Source organism: Peromyscus maniculatus, chromosome 4 (assembly GCF_049852395.1).
Source record: "Peromyscus maniculatus bairdii isolate BWxNUB_F1_BW_parent chromosome 4, HU_Pman_BW_mat_3.1, whole genome shotgun sequence".
Lineage (NCBI taxonomy): Eukaryota > Metazoa > Chordata > Mammalia > Rodentia > Cricetidae > Peromyscus > Peromyscus maniculatus.
This window is the reverse complement of record NC_134855.1, coordinates 145,597,321-145,617,857: the sequence shown is the minus strand read 5'-3', so window position 1 is coordinate 145,617,857 and position 20,537 is coordinate 145,597,321. Positions and strand designations below refer to the sequence as shown.

The window sequence follows — 20,537 nt, the reverse complement described above, 5'->3', positions numbered from 1 at the left end:
GGAGATTTTGTTTTTTAATCTAAAAATTTTCCCTCAGCAAATTTATCAATGATATTATGACAAAAAGTCCACAAGTTACAACTGGGAGCCTGTTGAGATGATGGGGCAGTTCTCCCAAGAGGTTACTGTCCTCTCCACTGTGAACTAGAGCAATTGTGAACTGAGGATGAGTTAGGAAGCTGAGTTCTGGTGAAAAGGTAAACACTTTACACAAATACTCCATCAGATGTGAATACATGTTTATACTCACTCCAGCACACCACAGAACAAACTCACAAAATATAAACTCTTCCACAAACACACCAACACTCAAGCACAAGTGTACTTGCATGTCTACACTGCATACCCATACAATGACACCTACTGTTCACAGTTGAACTGAATGACTGATGACTCTTGTGGAAAACCGATTGCCAGAACAATTTTCTGTCCTCAAGTAACATGTGCTACACATCTGATGATGTCTTCCATCATGTTCCCCAGCTCCATCACAAACACCCATGTTGTAACAGAAAAAAGGAGCACCCAAGGCAAATATATAGACACCCTTGTTTTGTTGCGGTAGAGTGACAGTCAGCTATAAGGGACCTACTTACATAAATGCAACTTACCTTAGAATGTGCCTCCTTCCTTCAAGACTGAGTGTCAGAAATAAGCCTTTTCAACCAGAGCTGTTCCTAGTAACACACCTGTCATCCTGCCTCTCATGTTTAGACAACCTGCCCTGTTTATGGCATCTAGCTGGAGATGCCTATGTCTTTAAAGTCTCTGGAAAGAAAAATCCTATGAAGAGTGAGTGATGAGCTGAGGAATTGAAAAAAAGAAATGGCTTCAAGACATCTCAGAGCCCTGGCTTTTAAGATTTAGAAAAGACCTCTGGGCAAATTTTATGTCCTGTATACATGGGCATCTTTCTTAATCTTATAAAATAAAAACAAATAGAACCAACTTCTACTATCTAGGAGAGGGGGAAGAGTCATAAATGGAGTCTGTGGTGGGCTTAGACATCTGAGTTATAAGAGAAAATTACCTAACATAAAGGGATGTTGATACAATGCTGTCTCCCCATGTGTCTGTGAATACTCCATACCCTACTCATACAGTAATCTTGAGGGGGGAAAGGCGAGCCAGGGCTTGTCATATTTAAGCCTTTAAGAACATAGGCACCTTGCATCTAACTATGAATAAGGAATAAACTAGCTCCAGTGTCAGCATCAGAAGTGAGTAGAGGCTAGCCCAGTAAGAGGGAATATGGAATAAGTAATAGTCCAGGCTGTGTTTATTTAGCAGGTCCTTAATAGGATAGCAGAGGCAGGGTTTATTTGACATTGTGCTTCTTTCAAACCATACATGTTCACTGAAATTTCCTCAATACGTTTAAAATTAACAGATAAGCAAACAAATACACTCAGATCATGTAGCTAGAACCCTCTGAAATAAATCCTTAGCTATTTGGACTGCAATAAAGCTACCACTCATTGGTGTAACTATCTCATTATTTATTTACATACATTTTTAAGTGCTCAAAATGTGATTTAAAAATAGGTTACATTCTTAGGACAGTTTTAGGTTCAAAGTAAAACTGAGAAGTGATAAAGGGTAATATAAACCTTTAAGCAGGCTTAAAAATCACTAAATCACTTAGACAGAAACTCATCATACCTCATGTTAAGACAAAGCACAGTTCTATACATTCATTTAAAGAATGTTCATTGAGTACACATTATGTGCAAGCTACTGTTTTGGGTGATCAAGACACAGTAGTATAAAAAGCGAAAATGGCCTGTAGTAGTCATTCCAAAACTAAAGGCTGACAGGGGACCAGAGAGCTGGTATTTAAGTTCAGATCTGAAGGTCTGTTGGCTGAATCTCTCTTCTAAGCTCAGAAGAGTTTAGCATTCTCTCTACCCAAATCTTCACCTGATTGGCTGAGGCCCCATCCATATTATATAAGTCAATCTGCTTTATTCACAGTCCACTTGCCTAGCTAATCTCATCCCAAACACCCCTACCAAAGCCTTCAGTGTAATGTTTGACCACACTTCTAGACATTGTGACCTAGCCAAGATAACAGAAAATTCATCATCACAAGGCCCATCACTCATTGTGCTAAAAGTCCAAGGGCTTGGATAAGGTTACAGCACAGTACATACACAAATTGAGTATGGTCTGTGGAAAAGCATTTTAAAAAAGCAAGTGGCTAAAAAAGGAAACAGGAGGAACTAGTCTGTGACAAAGAGGGAAGTAGAGGGCAAACTCTCTTGGAGGTAAAGTACAGAAGAAACAAACCTTAATAAGGGAAAAAAATGTAGGAAGCTGGAGACGGGAAGGATAGTGTTCCAAAGGTTGCAGGAGACTTGGGGAGCCTAAGGAAGTGATGGAAGGCTGGAGGAGCTGGGACACATCAACTAATAGGAAGAGATCAAATAGGAGAGGCAAGAAGAGGAGAGGTGACTCAGTGCCCTAAAAGGCAGATGAGGTCAAGGAACAGGATGGGCATGATGAAACTGGCAGTGCACTGGAGTGGGGTATGGATGGGGTGCAGATAAGAGCCACTAGATGGTCCAGGCATCAGAAGACACTCAGAGTAGGCTAGATGGAAATGGGGTCATTTGGCCTGACATGAGACTATTTGGGCAGGAGAAATGATAGAACTTTCTGGTGTATTCTCTGTACAGCATCTGGGATAATAGATAACTCTCACATTTCTGGCATGAACAATTCAAAAGATTCAAGAGGTTTCTTTTTCTAGTTACCAGTCTGGTTTACCATACCCCATAGTGGTCTGCATTATGGAAATCATGTATCCTAATTAACATATATCTGGCTTAAATTATTCAAATTTGGGCTTAGGGTTGCATTAGTCATGATTCAGCTGATCCTTCCTATCTCCTGTCCATCTGGACAATATCACACCCTTTCCCACTGTGCCTTTGTGGATCATAGACATGAGAGCCCAGTGTTAGTGAGGCCTGAGTACTCACTGTGGTAAGGATAAAGGGCAGAAGGTGGTGTGTGCATTCATCCAAGTCCAGTAACCTCCTCTTTGAGCCCTTAACCCTGATCTTGCACACAGCGGGCCACCTCTCTCCATCAATGTTGCTATTGGCTCCTATCCTGTTCAAAGCTCCTCTGCCTCAGAACTCCCAGCATTCTTGCGGTGCATTCTACTATGTTGATTCCTAGAGCCCCTGCTTTCTGTTCAGATTGAATTCAGCCATCTGTATGCTGGAAAAATATTGACAATTCTCCGACCTATCATACCTTTTAAAGGCGTTCCCACACAGCAATGCTGCCTTGTTTTATTGAGGCAAAGTCTGTGTTTTATTTAACTCTGAATGCTGGGTACCTAGAATAGCTTGCAAGATAAATGTCAATCAAGTCTAGTATAATCAAGACACCCATTCCTGCCTCATTAGGGTCTTCTCATTCCCTTTAAGCTTTTCAGATTTATACACTGTAATTAGAAACTTGGTGATTTTGACTGCTAAACAGAAAGGCTTACTGGTAAGCTTCATATGTCTGAATTTTAAATATTTTCACACTTCGTTAACCCAGTTGCAAGTGTAACATCTTCTGGCCCAATTCCCTCACGTGGTGTGAATTTTATTTTGGGGCAGAGATGAGCACAATTAATTGAATTGAAAGAAAAACACATATTGATTGCTATTTTTTCATGAACTCGGAGCAGCTTGTCTCCCAATGATTTTATTGAAGAACTTTGAGACAATTGTTTGACAGGTTTTTGTCCTCAGTGACCTCATTCTGGCTGGAAGCACCAGTCTGTTATTGCCATGGTCTGGGTTTGAGGAATTCTGGTTGTCCCTAAAGGCTGAGCCAGGTGGAAAATGCCATAGTGTCCTTCTTTCACATCTGAGCCCTGACTGATGAACCTTGGAATCCCACTCAGACAAAAAAACTATCTCGGTGAACAGCAAGATTTCTACAGTGTTGATGAAAATACTCGGCTCTTGGGAGCCCATTGAAAAAGGGCATTTCTTAGCGCATGCCACATCCTCCATGCAATGACTGTCATGCTCCCATCAGGCAGGTGTCTCCAGATGAGCTTAAAGCTCTCTAACTATTTCTATGCCTCCTTCTTAAGGTCCAAAAGGTGAAATTTTAGAATATCATTTAGAACAGATATTGTTACATACTAATGTGCATGGGAATCATCCACAGGGGGATCTTGCTGACTGAAGCTCTAGTGCTATGGCTCTGGGGCCTGAGATTCTTCACCTCTATCATGGTCCTATATGGTGTTGATGTTGCTGGAGTCTGGACAGAAGACCTTTGACATCACCTGTCACTGGGGTGGGGGGAACAATCACAGACATGGATTCTTTATCTTCCACTGAAGTGAACACCCAGGGATCTTAGACCATCATCTCATTCATTCAAACTTCCTATTCCAGAAGGAAAGTACACTCCTATAAAAGCTCTGCAGAGAATTCTGAGCTCTTCCTTCTGTGAGACAGAGAGGTGCAGGTGACTGCTGCTTGTTCACAGAAGTGGAATAGTCATGGTGAGACTCACACATGTTATTGGAGGAAAGACCAGAAGCTAAGCTGCCCAGGCTCCAAGAGCTCATCAAGGTAAGAACTCCTGACTGAGTAGAAACTGTTGAGACATGTCAGCAATAAGAACACGGTAGCCATAACAAACCTTCTATCTTCCACCTAGGTGCAAAAAATAAGTAAGCCCTCATCACGGTTTCATAGAAGATGGAAGTGTCTTGCTTCCTGGTGTGTTTTCCACACTCACAAAACACTTGTGTATCCCAGAATCAACTGTTCACAGAATAGTGAGGTGTTCTTCTAAGAATATAAATCTCACAGCTGGAGAGACGGCTCGGTGGGTAAGAGCACTTGCTGAGTAAGCATGAGGAGCTGAGTTGGGTCCCTAGCATCTATGTAGAGAGGAAGGCATGGCTGTAACTGCCTGTAATGCCAGCATTGTGAAGAAGAGATAGTGTCTGTAGGCTTGCTGGTCAGCCAGCCTAGCCAAAAAAACAAAAACAAAAATAGAAACAGAAAACAAAGAAATAAACAAAACCCAAGATGAGTTCAAAGTTCAATGAGAGACCCATGCCTCAAAAGGGGAAGATGGAGAGTGACAGAGCAGGACATCTGATGTCCTCCTTTGGTCTCCACACATGCACACACAGAGACAGACAGATACACACAGACACACATACACACACACACACACACACACACACACACACGATTTTTTAAATTTCTCTGTTTAAATTCCTTCTGGAGCTTTCTGCCTCCTCAAGGTAAAAGGCAAACTTTAGGCCCTGCAGACTCTACTCAGATACTCTCAAACACACACGGTCTCATTGCTCTTCTCCATGCTCACAAAAGTTTTGGCCACTCTGGCTTCCTGTTTGCCAAACTTTCCAATCATCCCCACCTCAGGGTTGTTGCACTAGCTGGGTTCTTCCTGTTAGCCCTTCTTTGTTTTCCAAGACTCTGGCCAGGTTACAGACAAACAACTACATAAGGGTTTATAACCTTTACTTTGCATGTTTGATGTGGATTTGTTTATCTCTCAGTTCTTACATAGCTGAAGCCTCACATAGTTTGACACATTCAGATTATAAAGTGGAGATCAAAGTTCAAAGACAGAATAGTACTTAATCAAAGCCACTCAGATTTGGGGGGTACAAGACTGTTTAAGGATAAATCCAGAGCTTGTTATGTGGTGTGGATTTAAAGGGGAAGAAGTTTTATCTGAACACGGGTTGGACCCACTCTCTTTAAGAGACATGGGTTCAACAATGGAGAACTAGTCTTCTCTCTCTCTCTCTCTCTCTCTCTCTCCCTCCCTCCCTCCCTCCCTCTGTGTGTGTGTGTGTGTGTGTGTGTGTGTGTGTGTGTGTGCATGTGTGCATATGTGTGCAGCATGTGGCTTTGCTGAGTCAAGGTTGGGTTGTATATAGAAAGGCACAGACAATCCAAATTTCTCTTCCATTTGCGTCATCCTGTTTTTCCTCTGTAACAAAATATTGTTTTTTGAGGCTAGAAGAGAGTGTTTTGTAATTTATGGGTTCCTCTCTGGAAATTACAGCTAGATCCTAATTTTAAAAAGCAAATTGGTTTCATCTAATTAAATTTGGAAATTGCCTCATAAACACATATTTCATTATAGATGTCTCTAAAAGCAAGGTCTCCTGCTCACTCTCAGGGGCAAGGCTGGCTTGAGCTCATGGTGGAGAGGACTCTACCTCTCTCTGTTCAAGAGGGCACACTCTTCTGTGGGCTGCAAAAACTTCCTAAAATCCCATGTTTGCTAGGAAAGCACTTCTCAATTGTTAATGCCCACATGAGTCTACCAGGGGTCTGGAGACTCTAATTCAGGAAGTACTGATGCGGCCTGGCATGTTGCATTTCTGAAGTCCTCAGGTAATGCTGGTCCATGGACCACACTGTGTTATATCAGAGGCTACACCTGAATTCATGAGACAGGAATATACCATCCTGGCTGATGACCCTGCGACACATCACATTTCTATCTCTTAACTTCCATATTTTTATGCAATAGCACATTACTTCTAAATTCCAAAGACTGTGCTAAATATGCACTTAATATGAACCTTGTAGCAACCTTATCTAGCAAATTAGATTATTATTTTTAGAGGTTTTTTTTTTTCAGTTGAGAAGTTTGCAGTCCTAAGAGAATATTGATATGTCACAGTCCACATACCAGGTAATGAGGTACTCATGGATTCTGATCTAGGTACCTGATCTCCAAGTTAACATTCTTACCATGCTTGGGCCTCATTAGTTTGTGACATGCACAGTCATGCTTACATACAGAATATAGTGGACTAAATACACAAAAGCAGAATCCCCCAAGAGTTTTGGTGTGTTCCCAAATAACTCACAGAAATGTCAATCAGTAGCAATCTACTGGCCCTGGTTCTCTATAATCATAGCCAACAGAGTTACTTGAAAACATCACCACAGAGCCGTCTCCAAGAGAGTTCATCATGGAAATGGATTCAGGTCTTTGAGTCTCCACCAGGCACTGGCTTCATAACTAAGTAAAGCAGATATGCTTCTCCATCCTGGTCCCACCTTTGTGTCTAGGGCTCCATCTGTTCCTCACACAGAGGTACAAATTCAGGAGCTGTGACTCAACAAGTCTAACTCACAACTGTGTTTTGGCCACCTTCTCTGTCCGCCTATTTCTTTATTCTGACCACAGAATGGCAACATTGCTTTGCTAGTCCGGTGCAATGCATAGCCCTATGATATAAAAAATAATGCTGCTCTTGAGAAAGAAGTCTATGCTGAGATGCAGGTACACTTTCAAAACAGTCGAACCTAGCGGTTTCCAAGAGCAGGTTAAGTGCAAGGAACAAAGCCTTTCATGACCAAGCTGTCATCATTTCAAATGAGAAAAATAAGGAAATTGCAATGAGCTATTCATAAAGCTAAATTCATTCAATTTCAGAGCCTTTTATTCTGAAATGATATCCTTTTGTAGCTTTGGAATTATATCTTTTTTAAATTAAATGTTAATAAGAGGTGATAAAATAGCTTATATTGGTGCCTCAAATCTTTTCAATGTTGCTGGTCCATGAATTCTAAATCCAAAACCTATGGACTGATGTATGTGGAGTGATTCACTATGAGCATTGTGGTTTCCTATGTGAATTTTAGCTTCTGTCTTCCAAGTCTGGGTCTTCTCTTTTATGTCAGCACAATCTGATGCCTGGAACTATTAACCTGTTTGCAGAATAGATCACTCCTAACCATGATCATGTCAATGCATGGTATATCCATATGCATTTGTCTTTGGGATAATCAAAACAGCCCAAATGTATGCCCAAGTTGTGTCTCACTCACCTTTATGCCCTCGAAGGACAGATGTTCACTCACTGAATGAAGCTGAGCCAAATAAAGCAGCCCAGAAGCCTCCTTACCTCATAGAGTGTGATGACTCCATTGGTCTCATTAGGAGGTTTCCACTGGATGTAGATCTTCTCCTCAAAGGGCCCCCCTTGGATGGACTCAAGAGGAACAGCTCCTGGAACTATAGAAGGGAAATGTTGTAAGCCTGATGTCCCTTCCCACATCCTTTCTCCAGCTCTACTGACCAAGACCATGGTCTATCAAAGTTTTTATAAAGGACTAGGTATTATATTTTAGGACTGATGGCTGATACTATCTCTGATCCAATATCTTGACTCTGCCATTGTAGCACAAAAATGGCCATAAAAAATCTTTAAATAAATAAATGTGGGTGTATATCAATAAAACTTTATTTCCAAAATCAGACAATGGGATGGATTTGACTAATGGACTGACAGCTTCTCATCCACTTATTGAGCAAGCCTACTGGTGACATGAACCTGATCAGGCACAGGGGATGTAAGTAGGCTTCAGCCTGCTTTATTGTTATTTGATTTTAATAACTCAGTCCCCTGGTCCTGCCATGTTTTCTCCAACTTTATAAAGTGCTTCCTTGGTTTCCTAATTCCTGGATCCAGCAGTAACCATGTGCCTAATTAGAAGAACCTTATCTTGCTCCAAGAAGTCAGCTGACTCATGCTGCTGAGTCTCTTAATCCCTTGTTGGGTGGATGCTTAATATCCACTTGTTGGTTGGCTGAAGAGGTTGATGTGCGACTTATGCCAGTATTTGGCTCTAATGAGCACATTTTCCCTGGGACTACTTCTGTAATAGGCCAGTCTTTCCATCAGCATCTTCTGGATGGTTCTAGCATCCTCACACAACAGTCTGGAAGATGCTGAGCCAGAAAGTAAGTGATTCCCCAAACTTCCACTTATAAGCCCTTAGAGGATGAAGAATACATGCAAATCATTACCAGATCTATTTATACTTCAGAATTATCAAAGCAGGTACTCTAACTAAGTGCTTACTCTTTGATCAGAATTTTACATACATTATTTCACTTAAGCTACAAAACAGCTCTGCCTAGTGTGTATTATCTCCTTGATGCTGATAAAGGAAATGAAGCTGTGAGGATTAAGTAACTTGGTCAAGGTCATACCACTCTTAAGTTGTAAAGAGGGAACGGAACACCTGTCTCAGAGCGTCAAAGCATACACTCTTAATCATCACGCTACACTTCTCTGGGTAGAGCCTCAGCCATATGCTGCAATCAGTTCCCCATTGTTAAATTAAAATGTATTTAAGTTTTTCTCATTATGGCCATGATGCATATAATTTGTAGATATTAAGAATATACAGAAAGATCTTCTGGTCTGGACCAGGTTCTCTGAATATATATAATAATTTCAGTTTAGTATTTTTCTGGGACTCCTAAATGTGTGAACAAGTGAGTCTCTGGTTCTTGTGCCTTCTCTTGGGCATCCTTCCTTCTGTTGGTTTGTCTTGTGTAGATGTAACCAATCGTCTTTTTAAAATAAGAAACACAGAGCCAATGTAAAAGAGAAAGCCGAGAGGTCAGAGCTCAGAGATAAAATCTTACCTCCTGAAGTGCTCCTAGCTTCCCCGAGAGAGAGCTACTTCCTGTTTGTCTGTGTTTAAATAGTCTTTCTATTCTGCCTTCTCATTGGTTGTAAACCCAACCACATGACTGCCTCATCACTGCCTGTAAGTACCGCCCTCCAGGTCTTAAAGGCGTATGTCTTCAATACTGGCTGTATCCCTGAACACACAGAAATCTACCTAGCTCTTCTAACCACCACGCTCTTGCTATGGCTCTAATAGCTCTGACCCCAGGGCAACTTTATTTATTAACATAAAATTAAAATCACATTTCAATACAAATAAAATATCACCATAGTCTTGTCTAATTTTGATGAGATTTTTTAAAATATTATTATATTTTACTTTTTTTTTTGGTTATCTTGTAGAAGCCTGCTCTTTGCTAAGGAGAGACAGAGAGAGGGAGTAGATCTGGATGGGAAGAACTGAGAAGAGTAGAAGGAAGGAAAACTGTCATCAGGAGAGATTGTATGAGAAAATAATCTATTTTCAATAATATGGGGAAAAGGAAAAATGAGAAAACAAACCAACCAAACAAACAAACAAATATCTTAAAAGAGGATGAACAAAATCACTCATACCTAAATCCAAAGATAGTTTTCCATCGTTGTATGGAAATATAGCTACATATACATTTTTAAAATATAAAATTTGAATTCACTTTTTTTTCAAAATTAATCCATGCTGTGTATGCTGTATTTTACCTTCATTTATAACTATAAAATCATAGATATTACAAATTCCTAAAATCCTCTTGTTCTTTCTGAAATCAGACATTGTAATGAACACTTGAGGCACGTGAGTGCATTATGGCCACAGCAACTGTCCCTTCTTATCAAACGTTTCATGATTATGGATGTCACTGGGTTAAACACGCTTTTTTTCATTTACCACACAAAGTACGAGTTTCCTTCTGAGATACTAATTTGTTCTTTGTTGTTGGACCTCCCCGCCCCCCCCCATTTCCCTGCCCCTGCCTCTGCCCTTACACTTCTAGTACCATGGTTCACCCCCATGTTGTGTGTAATCTGTTCCCTGCCCTGGTGCCTCACTTACAACCCATATTTCCCCTCTCATGGGCCCCTTGCATGCGGCATGACTCCCACCAAAACTCACTTTCACAAAAATGCACACATAAAAAATTAGAAGCTCAGAGCTATCTACAAGAGACAACATGTAATATTTGAAACTCTGAGCCTAAATCGCCTGACTTAATATAACATTTTTCCAGTTCCATCCATGTTCTTGCAAATTTCACAATTTCAGCTTTCTTGATGAGCATTCTTATATGTAAGAATTTGCATGCAACTTTGCTTGTGTCCTCAAGACAAATTTGTGGCAATTAATTTACTAGGCCTAAGTAGATCTTATTTTTAGGGATTTTGACACATATTACCAGATTGCCTCCCAGAAAGTCTGTGTAAGTCTGGGCTCCTAAGAGGAGAATATGCCTAGGCCTGATTTCTGCCCACACTGACTATTTAAAAAATTAAGTATATGTGTCATTTTTAGAATACTGGAAAGCACAGGGTTTTTCCCCCCACTTTTAATTAGTCATTTGCATTGATTCTTTTAGGAACATGCTCTCTACACCCTGTGATCATCATCCTGCATGTGTCTTCATTTTTGCTCATCTTTGTCTTATAGAATTGCCGCTACCATCCCTTTGTAAAGACACACTTATTTTTGAACAGTTTACGAATGGGGTTTTTATCTTTGCTCTTTTTATGTCAGATTTTCACTTGCTTTTTAAAGCTTTTAGGGATGTAGAAGCTTTTGAAATGAGTCAAAATTTTTATTGCTTCTTCCTACTCCCCTCTCCCTCTCCACAAATATGTCTTAATTAATGTGATGAGGGGATGGCTATTGACATTAGGGCTATACAAATAACAAAGAGAAATTTGTCCAAATCCTCCTAAAACTTGTGATTAAGGGAGCAGACACATGTTGAACAACTACACCCATAGATCATTACATTCAAGTTACTATCAGAACTCTCAAGTAAGGGTATATGGTGCTTGGAAAACAATGAGCAGAGAAAAGCTAGGCTAGCAAGCCAGGGTATTGAGTGGCATGTAAGTTAGAGTTGATGGATAAGTAGAAGTACCTAGGGTAAAGGCAGGGAGTACTGGGAGTGTGGTGGATAGCTTTCTGAGGTCAAGAGTGGAAAGAGAAAAATCAGTTAGGAAGTCTGTAGTCACTTTGGAGACAAAGGATGTTAGCTTGCAGCAGGGCGAGGAGTATAGAAGAGAAATGAACTGTAGGAGATTTCTGTCATGCTAAACCAGCATGAATTGACGGTGATGGATGAGGGCAAAGATGACAGGCTGTGTCAGGGAGGGTCCCCACACTGTTAAATATAACTCGGGAACCAGGCTGTTGTTCACATAGGGAAGGAGCTGAAAGGAGGACTAGTTTTGGAGAGGAATCCGGTGAGCTCAGCTGTTCTCAGACTTAAGGTATATGTAGAACATCCAGCCAAGAGTGGGTGAAAGTCTTTGGAGAGGCAAGACTGGGGCCAACGTTTGGATATTGAAATCATGTCCTGGAAACAGATCCAACAGCAGGTGTGTAAAGAAGAGGGGAAAGGTGTTTCTCAGACTCAGCTAAGAGATACTTGTCTCAACAACGAGGAGGAGAACACACGGGGACACTAGGAGCCAGTGTTAGAGAAGCAACTAGGAAACCAGAAAGTTGACTTGTCAGTGCAGCAGCAATGCAGGGAGAGGGAGTTGGGAAGGGGCTGTTTATCAGCGGTGGATATGGTTGAATGGTCAACTCAGAAGTGGCCTTGAGGTTGCTATTGAACCTAGTGTCCCAACACTTGTGGCCAGAGTAATAATACTTTGGGGAAACTGGTTGTGTAACACTTCCTGGAGAGGGCTGAAAAAGAAGTAGAATATGAGATGCAATGAGCAAAGACTTTTAGCTATGAAGGGCAAGACAATGTAAACGGCAGCAGAGATGAGAATTGAGGCAAAAAAAAAAAATAAAAAAGGTCCATTTCCAAAGACGGAAAGGGTTACCCCTCAGTAGGCTAGTGAAAAATAATCCAAAAAGGAGCTAGAAGGGTGGGAAAGAGCAAGGTGGCTGACTTGGGAGTGCTCTGAAAAGACAAAAGCAGGAATGGGTGGGGAGAAGTCCCTTTATCACTGTGAAGGGCAAAAAGAGAAAAAAACAGTGGCGCTGCTTAGGCAGGGAAACTTCAGGAATAGCTTAATATTTCTGGAAAAGTGGGGGATCATCTGTCTTCCAGGAGCACAAGAAATTGAGGAGAGTTGAGACGGTTGAATCATTGAGGAGCAGACAGTGAAGTGAAGACAGAAATGGGGGTTCTGCTGGTTCGTCTGGATGTCTGGAGATGGGGGGGTCTGTCTGGTGGAAGAGGGGCTCCCTGTTGAGTAGCAGTGGGCAACTTGGTGAGAAATTGTGAGGGATGGCAATGGATGAGGGCGTCTGATGGCGAAGATGATGGTGAAATTGAAGCTAGTAATACCTTGTCTTTCCAGCTGAGGGCAGATTCTCACCCTCATCACCGATTAGGCCAATAGAAAACACCAATGAGTAATTATTTTATGACCTTTTTATTGACTGTCATTTTTTTTTCTTTTTATACTGAGTACTGTAATCCATCTGAAACTTATTTTCTACACTGCACACAGTAGAAATTTTACCCATAATTCTTTACAATGTTCTTAGGACAATTATTTGCCCAGTGAAAACTTTCCACAATGATTTAAAATGCCACCTTTCCATGATGGGTTATTTTATAGTCTGGCATATGTTTTCAGCCTTCACGAGTCATAGCTCCTAGTATGACAGTATCTCCCTGTAGTTTGGGTGACATGTTTTAATACTTGGCAGAACAGGGCTTTCTATTTCATTATTATTCCCTCTCAGTTTTTCTGGGGCATAGTTATCCTTTTATTCTTCAAGAAGAACACATCTGTGTAATCCTAGTGCTTAGGAGGTGGACGTGAGAGGACAGGAGGTTCAAAGCCATCTTTGTCTATATAACATGTCTATATAACCACAATTACATGAGACCTGTGTCACAAAAACGTAGTCAGAAGAACTTAGACATAATTTTATAAAGTTTCAAAGGTATCCCAACAGAATTGATTTGGACAGTTTCATTGTTCTCTGGTTTTGAGGGCAGAGGACATCTCTATATCCACAGGTCCTTCTACTCGGTAACACTATTTAAATCTTCCTTCATTAATACTTCTGTTTGTGTCCCTTGATTAAAACTAAGACGTTTTTGTTGTTTCCTACAAATTGCATTTTCATAATTTCATTACTTTCCTCTTCTTGTTTTGCATTATATTAAAAAGTTTCTCTTTTCCTTTGCATGATATAAAAATATATGAAATTTGGCTGTGTTTACAGAGTGATTATAAAATAATTGCATGATGATTATATAAGAAGTAAGGTGTTACACACTCCGTGCCTCTCCTCACTGGCTCCCTCTCTCCCCTTTGCCTTTAACAGCAACACACCAGAGACTACAGAATTTCATGTTAATCACCCTAAATTCTTATTTGTAGTCATCAATATCCTGGAGCAATAGATCATTTAGTTTTTCTTTCTTCCCTTCATACACATGGATCAGGTGTTCCAAGATTTCCATTCATCATTCTAGGACGTCTGGAGATCCATCAGCTGTGTTTTATTACTCTTCAGTTCATGAATGTCATTTTTCCAGGTTTATATTATCATTCTACTGCAGATTGAACATAGAGTTATTTCCAGATGGGTCTCTCTTGTGTATGACTCACATGAATATATGTTTTTTTTTTTAAATCTGTTTGAATGTATACCAGGCTTCATTAAGGTGGACTCAAGCCTTCTGGCTGCAGTTGAGAATCTTCTGATAGAAGAAATAGGGGCTTTAGTTCTCATCTTCAAGGTCCTACCGATCTACATCCTGTGGGCTTTTTTCATCTGTCATTTGGGATGTGGCTCACTCGTCCTGGTTGACTTTGTAGGGGCTTCCACCTCCAAGGCTGCCTTTCCATTCTAAGCCAGACAGACCCATTTCAGGTGTGCTTTGCTCTCCTTCCAGACAGACTGAAGTTGGCAGATGCTCTGGATGCCTGCTTCTTGAGGTGGTGCCTCATAGTCAGCCCGTCGTCATCACAACACCCCCCCCCCCCCCCCCGGTGCTTACACAGTTGCTTTTTCAGCTCCATCCTGGGATGATTGATCCTTCCTCCCAGAGCATTGATAGCTGCCAAGGTGTACTTCGGAATAGATGGATCCAAGAGCTTATCGGTCTACAGATGTCCTGAATAATACCAAACTGTTTTCCAAAGTGGTGCCAGAATTTTGGACTCTGTTGCTCAGTGTTCTATAAGTTCTGACATTTCTATATCCTTAAAAATACTTGGCATTATCAGTTTTGAAAGTCTAGGGCACCTGGTAAGTGGATACGACCCATCACAGAGATTTCTATCAGTTCTTACCCAGTTACTAAATGAGCCAAACATCTGTTAATATTTGCTGGCTGTATTGCTTCTTTGTGTTGATTTCCTGGTTCCTTTATTTCATAAAACAAGTGTTATATTAAAAACAACTTTCTGAGGGCTGGGCTGCAGTATTTGGACAGAGTATTTGTCTGTCACCTTCAGAGCCCTGGGTTCTATCTCCAGCAAAGAAAGAAAAAAAAAATACAACCACAGGAAATCTCTTGGATTATGTCGTATATTTGCCTTTGGATATAGATCAGTTATTAATTTTAATATGGTCAAATTTATCAGAGGCCTTCAAGTCTTGTATGAGAGTGAGAGCAAGGCAAACAGCAGCAGACACTGTTGGTGCCCCACCTCCATCCTACTGAACAATGCACACTCTCAAACATCTTATTTCCTCTTTACTTAAAGCCATGGGAATAAACCTGGTGACCACACAAGGGAAGTAAGAAGTATTAGTTAAGTTTTTAAAACATCTGTCAATCATGTGAGAAAGGAAATGGATGAATTTTTCTTCACCACTGTCTTGGTCACTCCACATTCTATTGGCTCTATTCAAAGCCTTAAGCACTGAATTGCTGCTGCTGCTGCTGGTGGTGTGTGGTGGTGGTGGTGGTGGTGGTGGTGGTGTGTGTGTGTGTGTGTGTGTGTGTGTGTGTGTGTGGTGGTAGTGTGTGTGGTAGTGGTGGTGGTGGTGGTGGTGTGTGTGTGTGGTGGGTGGGTGTGGTACATGTGGGTGGGGGTGGGTGGGGGTGGGTGGGGGTGGTGGTGGTATGTGTGTGGGGGTGGTGGGGGTGGTGTGTGTGTGTGTGTGTGTGTGTGTGTGTGTGTGTGTGTGTTGGCAGTGGTGATGATAGTGAAGGTGGTGAAGACAATTCCCAACCCACTGTAGACTGATGCTACAATCAATGACTCTAAGCAGGAATCACTGGGAAAACAAAATTGAAAACTAAAACTGACACTTAAAAATAAATGTAAACAAAAGCTTCACTTTTAAAATACTCATTGTATGCATTTATACTCATCTGTCAAGGGAGAAAGAATGAATGAGTCAGTGGCTGTGGTGTTTGGGCCACACTTTGAAAGGCACTGTTCTAAACTCCAGTGTTTGATGGAGTTGCTGGTTAATAAGTGTCGCCCTGAATCCTGCTTCCCTTCCCTGTCTCTCCCTCCCCATGTCCAGTGTGGCCTCCTAAATATTCTTACATTGAAATCCTTATTGTAGATTTAGCTTCTGAGAAAAGCCAAACAAAATAGTCATGTTGAAAAAATATGTTCTTTCTTCCAAGGCCCAACAGTATTTTTTTAAATGCTCATGAAAAGTTTGGAAGTTATGCCTTTGATAAAGTGACCTTTATTAAATTCACATTTGTAGCCTAGCATCATTTACTGAAATAAATTGCTTGACTTATGCGCCATGCTACTTTTAACTTCTGTTACATTCCCACACAGGTATGGGTCCAGAGCTCTGCTTGGTTTAGCTGTTCTGTTAGACCAACCCTGTATGCACATCACATTCTCTTAAGGAATAATGATTTGTCTCACTATATAGAAATACACAGAAAATCAGTGGTTAGAGCACTATTTTTCTCACAAGCCTTATAATATTGGACTTCTCTAGGACTGTCTTAGCTAGCCATCTTTTCTTAGCATATATACATTTTTGAACTTGCATATACATTAGAAAATGTTTGAGTTTTTCATTGTAATTGCTTGAAGGTAATTTGCCTTTTCTATTAGTCTGTCTATATGATATTACATTTTCCCATCACAAGTATAATGTACCTCTTTGGGGGGCCTCTTTTAATGTACTTTGTATATGTTGTTGTTGCAATTATAAGTAGTATCTTTAAAAAAATACCACAGCCTTGTTAGGTGAATAGAAATGGAATATACTCCTCAATGTGGATATCTTGGGAAATATATCAATTTTAATTCTAATATTTGTATTCAGACTTCTTTGGATTATCTGTGTAAATAATCATAGCATCTGTAGCTAATAACAGTCTTGTTCTTTCCAATCTTTTAGCTCATTTTATTTTTGTCTTTTAGAGTCAGCAATACAGTACTTAATGCAAGTAATGATAGACATATGTGTTTTTTCAATTTTAAAGATAATGATGCTATTCTTTTATCCTCGCATGTGGTGTTTGTAGGTCAATTGTAGTTATCATTTAGCAGGTTAAAAGGTCCATTTTATTCCTCATATTCAAGGAAATTTTATTTTAAAATCATGCTGGGCTTTAACTGAATCCATTGTAGTAATGATACATTTCCTTCCCTCTCTTAGTATGTTAATTCAGTGAATGATATAAATGGATTTTACAAAGTTTAAAAATGTTGCAAAGTTTAACCAGTGTTGGCTTCTTTAAATATACTTTTTCTGTTTATATACGTCTATCGGGTTGTTCAGTTCTATTTTGATTGGGATATCTGCACCTGATTTCCTTCTCTCATTGTAAAATTGTCTGCCTTGGAAGTCAAGGTTATGGTCCCATCATGAATTGAGGCATGGGGTTCTAATGTTTTCCTTCTCTGAATGGTTGTGAATAGCATGAGAATACAAATTCTCACAGTGATGATATGATCCCATGTATAAAACCAAGTAAGCTTTTAAATTGTTAAGCTATTTCTTCATTGAAAAAGTACAAGCTGTTGATTCTATTTCTGAATATATTGTAGAACTATATGAGAATTTTTTTCTTTACTAGGTTTTAAATATATTTCCATGAAATTTTCCATGTCATATAACTTTTAAATGTTAGTATAAAGTTATACTTAGTATCTTTTAAAACCATTTTACTCGTGTGTGTGTGCATGTGTGTGAGTGTGAGTGTGTGTGTGTGTGTGTGTGTGTGTGTGTGTGTGTGTGCGTGCTTGACATTAACTCTGTTAGGTGGATAAAATAAATAAACATCTCATTAATTTGGTTCTATAAACTTCATTCTATGACCTTGTTTTTAATTTTAGATTTTATTCCTTAACCACACATCTAGCAAATAGTTTTGAACTCTTTTAAAAGATCAGTGTGGAGGAAATAATGTCTTTGCAATGTTAATTTCCATTCTAGGAACATATTCTCTACCAGTGTTTACTTAGTTATTCTTAAGACTGACATTAGCATTTGCTTTATAAAAACAACAAAAAGATCTTTTTATCTCTAATTCCTGGAGACCCTTGTTTTTCAACACCAGATCCTTTCCACTTTAATAAAAATGGAGTCCTTTTTATCCATCCAGAAATCTGTCTTAATGAAACCCATAAAAAGGTATTATCAGAAGTGGGGAGAATATAGGTGGTCTAGCTTTGTGGGTCATTCTGCTAGTGATCAAGTCCCAGTTTTGATCCAGTTAGTTTCTCTAACTCAAAGGGAAAGGGAAGAATAGGACACACTCACAAATTATTTGGCGAGACAAGGATTGTCTTGTGAGGATGTGGTACTCAAAGCATTTGGAGAAATATCCAGGAAGGAGGAGGGTTTTCTCCCCCAGAGACTTTCCAGATGTTTAAGTAGGGACAGTCTGTAGTGTCCAGAACATTGTACTTCCTCTAATTGGAGTGTCTCCTTCCAGTGACAACTTCCTGTTAACATCCTTTCCATGTTGCGATGGTTATGCTCAACTTGGTAAGACGTAGAAGAAAGAGAAAGTAAACAGAGCACAGTATCCATCTTTGGCTGCAGAAACAACATAACCACTGGTTTCAGGCCTTCGGTGCCTTGATTTCTCTGCTGTGCTCCTGAAGCGATAAAGTAAAGAAAGACAAACTCTTCCTCCTTAAGTTGTTGTCAGAATATCTTATCACAACAACAGGAAACATGAACAAGTTACTTCCCACATATATATGCTGGACATCAGCTTGGAGTAAGAGCGCTCATTCTGTGTACTGTGGCCTGGCATCTGGAGTTGAGCTCTTAGTATTCCATCCTTGCCTTTAGCCCTAGTGTCCAGGGATTGGCTTTCCATGTAACTCTGCATTAACTCCTTCCAGTATAGCTGTGTTACATTCTTTTTCGGTACTCATGCTAAGTTTAAAGGCATCGGTCTCTGTTTTGTGGGGGAAGACATCTTAAGAAAGGTGATCAGATCACCATTTCAAATCAAAACTCATATTTTCATCACTTAGACCTATAAGGTACAACTGGGAAATGGCTCAGACCATGGGTTGGACCCACACTGCCAGGGTTTGTATTTTGTTTGTACTTGTCTGATGTCTAACCTGGGGCAAGTTACTTAACATCTTTAGGTGGAACATTCCTTGCTTTAAGGAAGGTATGAAACCAGCATCTTCTTCATAGTTTGTCATGAACATGTACTCTTTCAACATCATTATGTACTTAGCAAGGTGCCTGGCACAAAGTAAGTGCACTGTGTGGTTGTCCCTCCCCAGGATCCTACTGCATGCTCCCAAGAGCTGCCATAGTAGAGGTTGAATATCACACTTAGAATTCTGCAGATTCAGTTACAATTGTTCCTATTTCCAATGTGTCTTTACCTCAGTCTTCTTTTCCAGAATGACACCATATTGCTAACTGCAGAAGTCATATCTTCTCATGGATTACCAAGAATGCTAAACAGCTCTAACAGTGATCTTCTGATTTCTTTGATAAATAATTGTAAAATTTATTTTGTCCCTTAGGTCTCAGGATTCATTGATTTGATAACATATTTATGTGTGTGTATTATCTAGTTGGAACTGTTCTAAGTACTTGCATTGTAAAGGTAAACAAAACAGAGAAAAGAACTCTGTCTCTGTGGAGTGCATTCTATTTGGGAAAATATACATAATAAAAGTATAAATGCAGTGTTTCAGCAGGTAAATGCTAAAGGGATACATGAAGCATGGAAGAGAGACAAAGTGTCCTATAAGAGGCTTCCACATTTAAATGAAACTGGCTGTGAAGAGCTCTTAAATTCTAAACAGGAATGAAGACCTGATGGGGATCAAAGAGGTACCCCTGTTTATTTGGTAGAAGGTCATTGTAGTCAGAAGGGTGACAAGTACAAAGGCCCTGAGGCAGGGGCATGCTTGGCAAAAATTGAAGCCAATGATTGGATTCATGAAATGAGACAGAAGTAGGGGATGAAGTCAGAACAAACAGAATTGGGACTCCTAGTGACTTTGGGGCATTATATGCTATGGGGTTACTTATCTCAATAGCATGAGAAAGATCAGAAGGGCTTAGAGCAAAAGGTGAAGGTGATTTTCTTCATGGTTAAAAAGCAGTCCAGCTACATTGTAGAGAACAGCATGCAGAGGCCAGGGCTGAAGCTGAAGACCAAATAACTGTGCACACAATTGCACTGGCAATCACACCAGCTGAAACCAGAGATCCAGAAGAAGAGGTTGTGGACAAGCAATGGGATAGGTTGGTCAATGTCTCTGTGCTACTGCATTGGAGGCAGAGTTAAGGAATAATGCTGATGAGTCAGATGTAGAGAGTGAGCTCAACTGTTGTCGCTTGGTACAAAGCCGGGGGCACCAATGACAGATAACATAATATGAAGGGGTTCCCAAGAGCTGTGCATCCCAGGGCCTCATTCTGACAAAAGTGGGGAGCCACTAATAAAACATAGTG

The 20,537-nt window shown here is 40.2% G+C and overlaps 1 protein-coding gene across 7 annotated transcripts in view; it reads right to left on the bottom strand.

Moving 5' to 3' along the window:
* Positions 1 to 20,537, bottom strand: part of Ptprt (protein tyrosine phosphatase receptor type T) — a 1,096,883-nt gene that overhangs the window by 364,998 nt on the left and 711,348 nt on the right. For all 7 annotated transcript variants that reach the window (XM_042276726.2, XM_042276732.2, XM_042276733.2 and 4 more), the window contains exon 9: positions 7,937 to 8,046. In XM_042276726.2, coding sequence (XP_042132660.1) covers positions 7,937 to 8,046 — 110 coding nt within the window. The remainder of the gene's footprint in view (positions 1 to 7,936; positions 8,047 to 20,537) is intronic.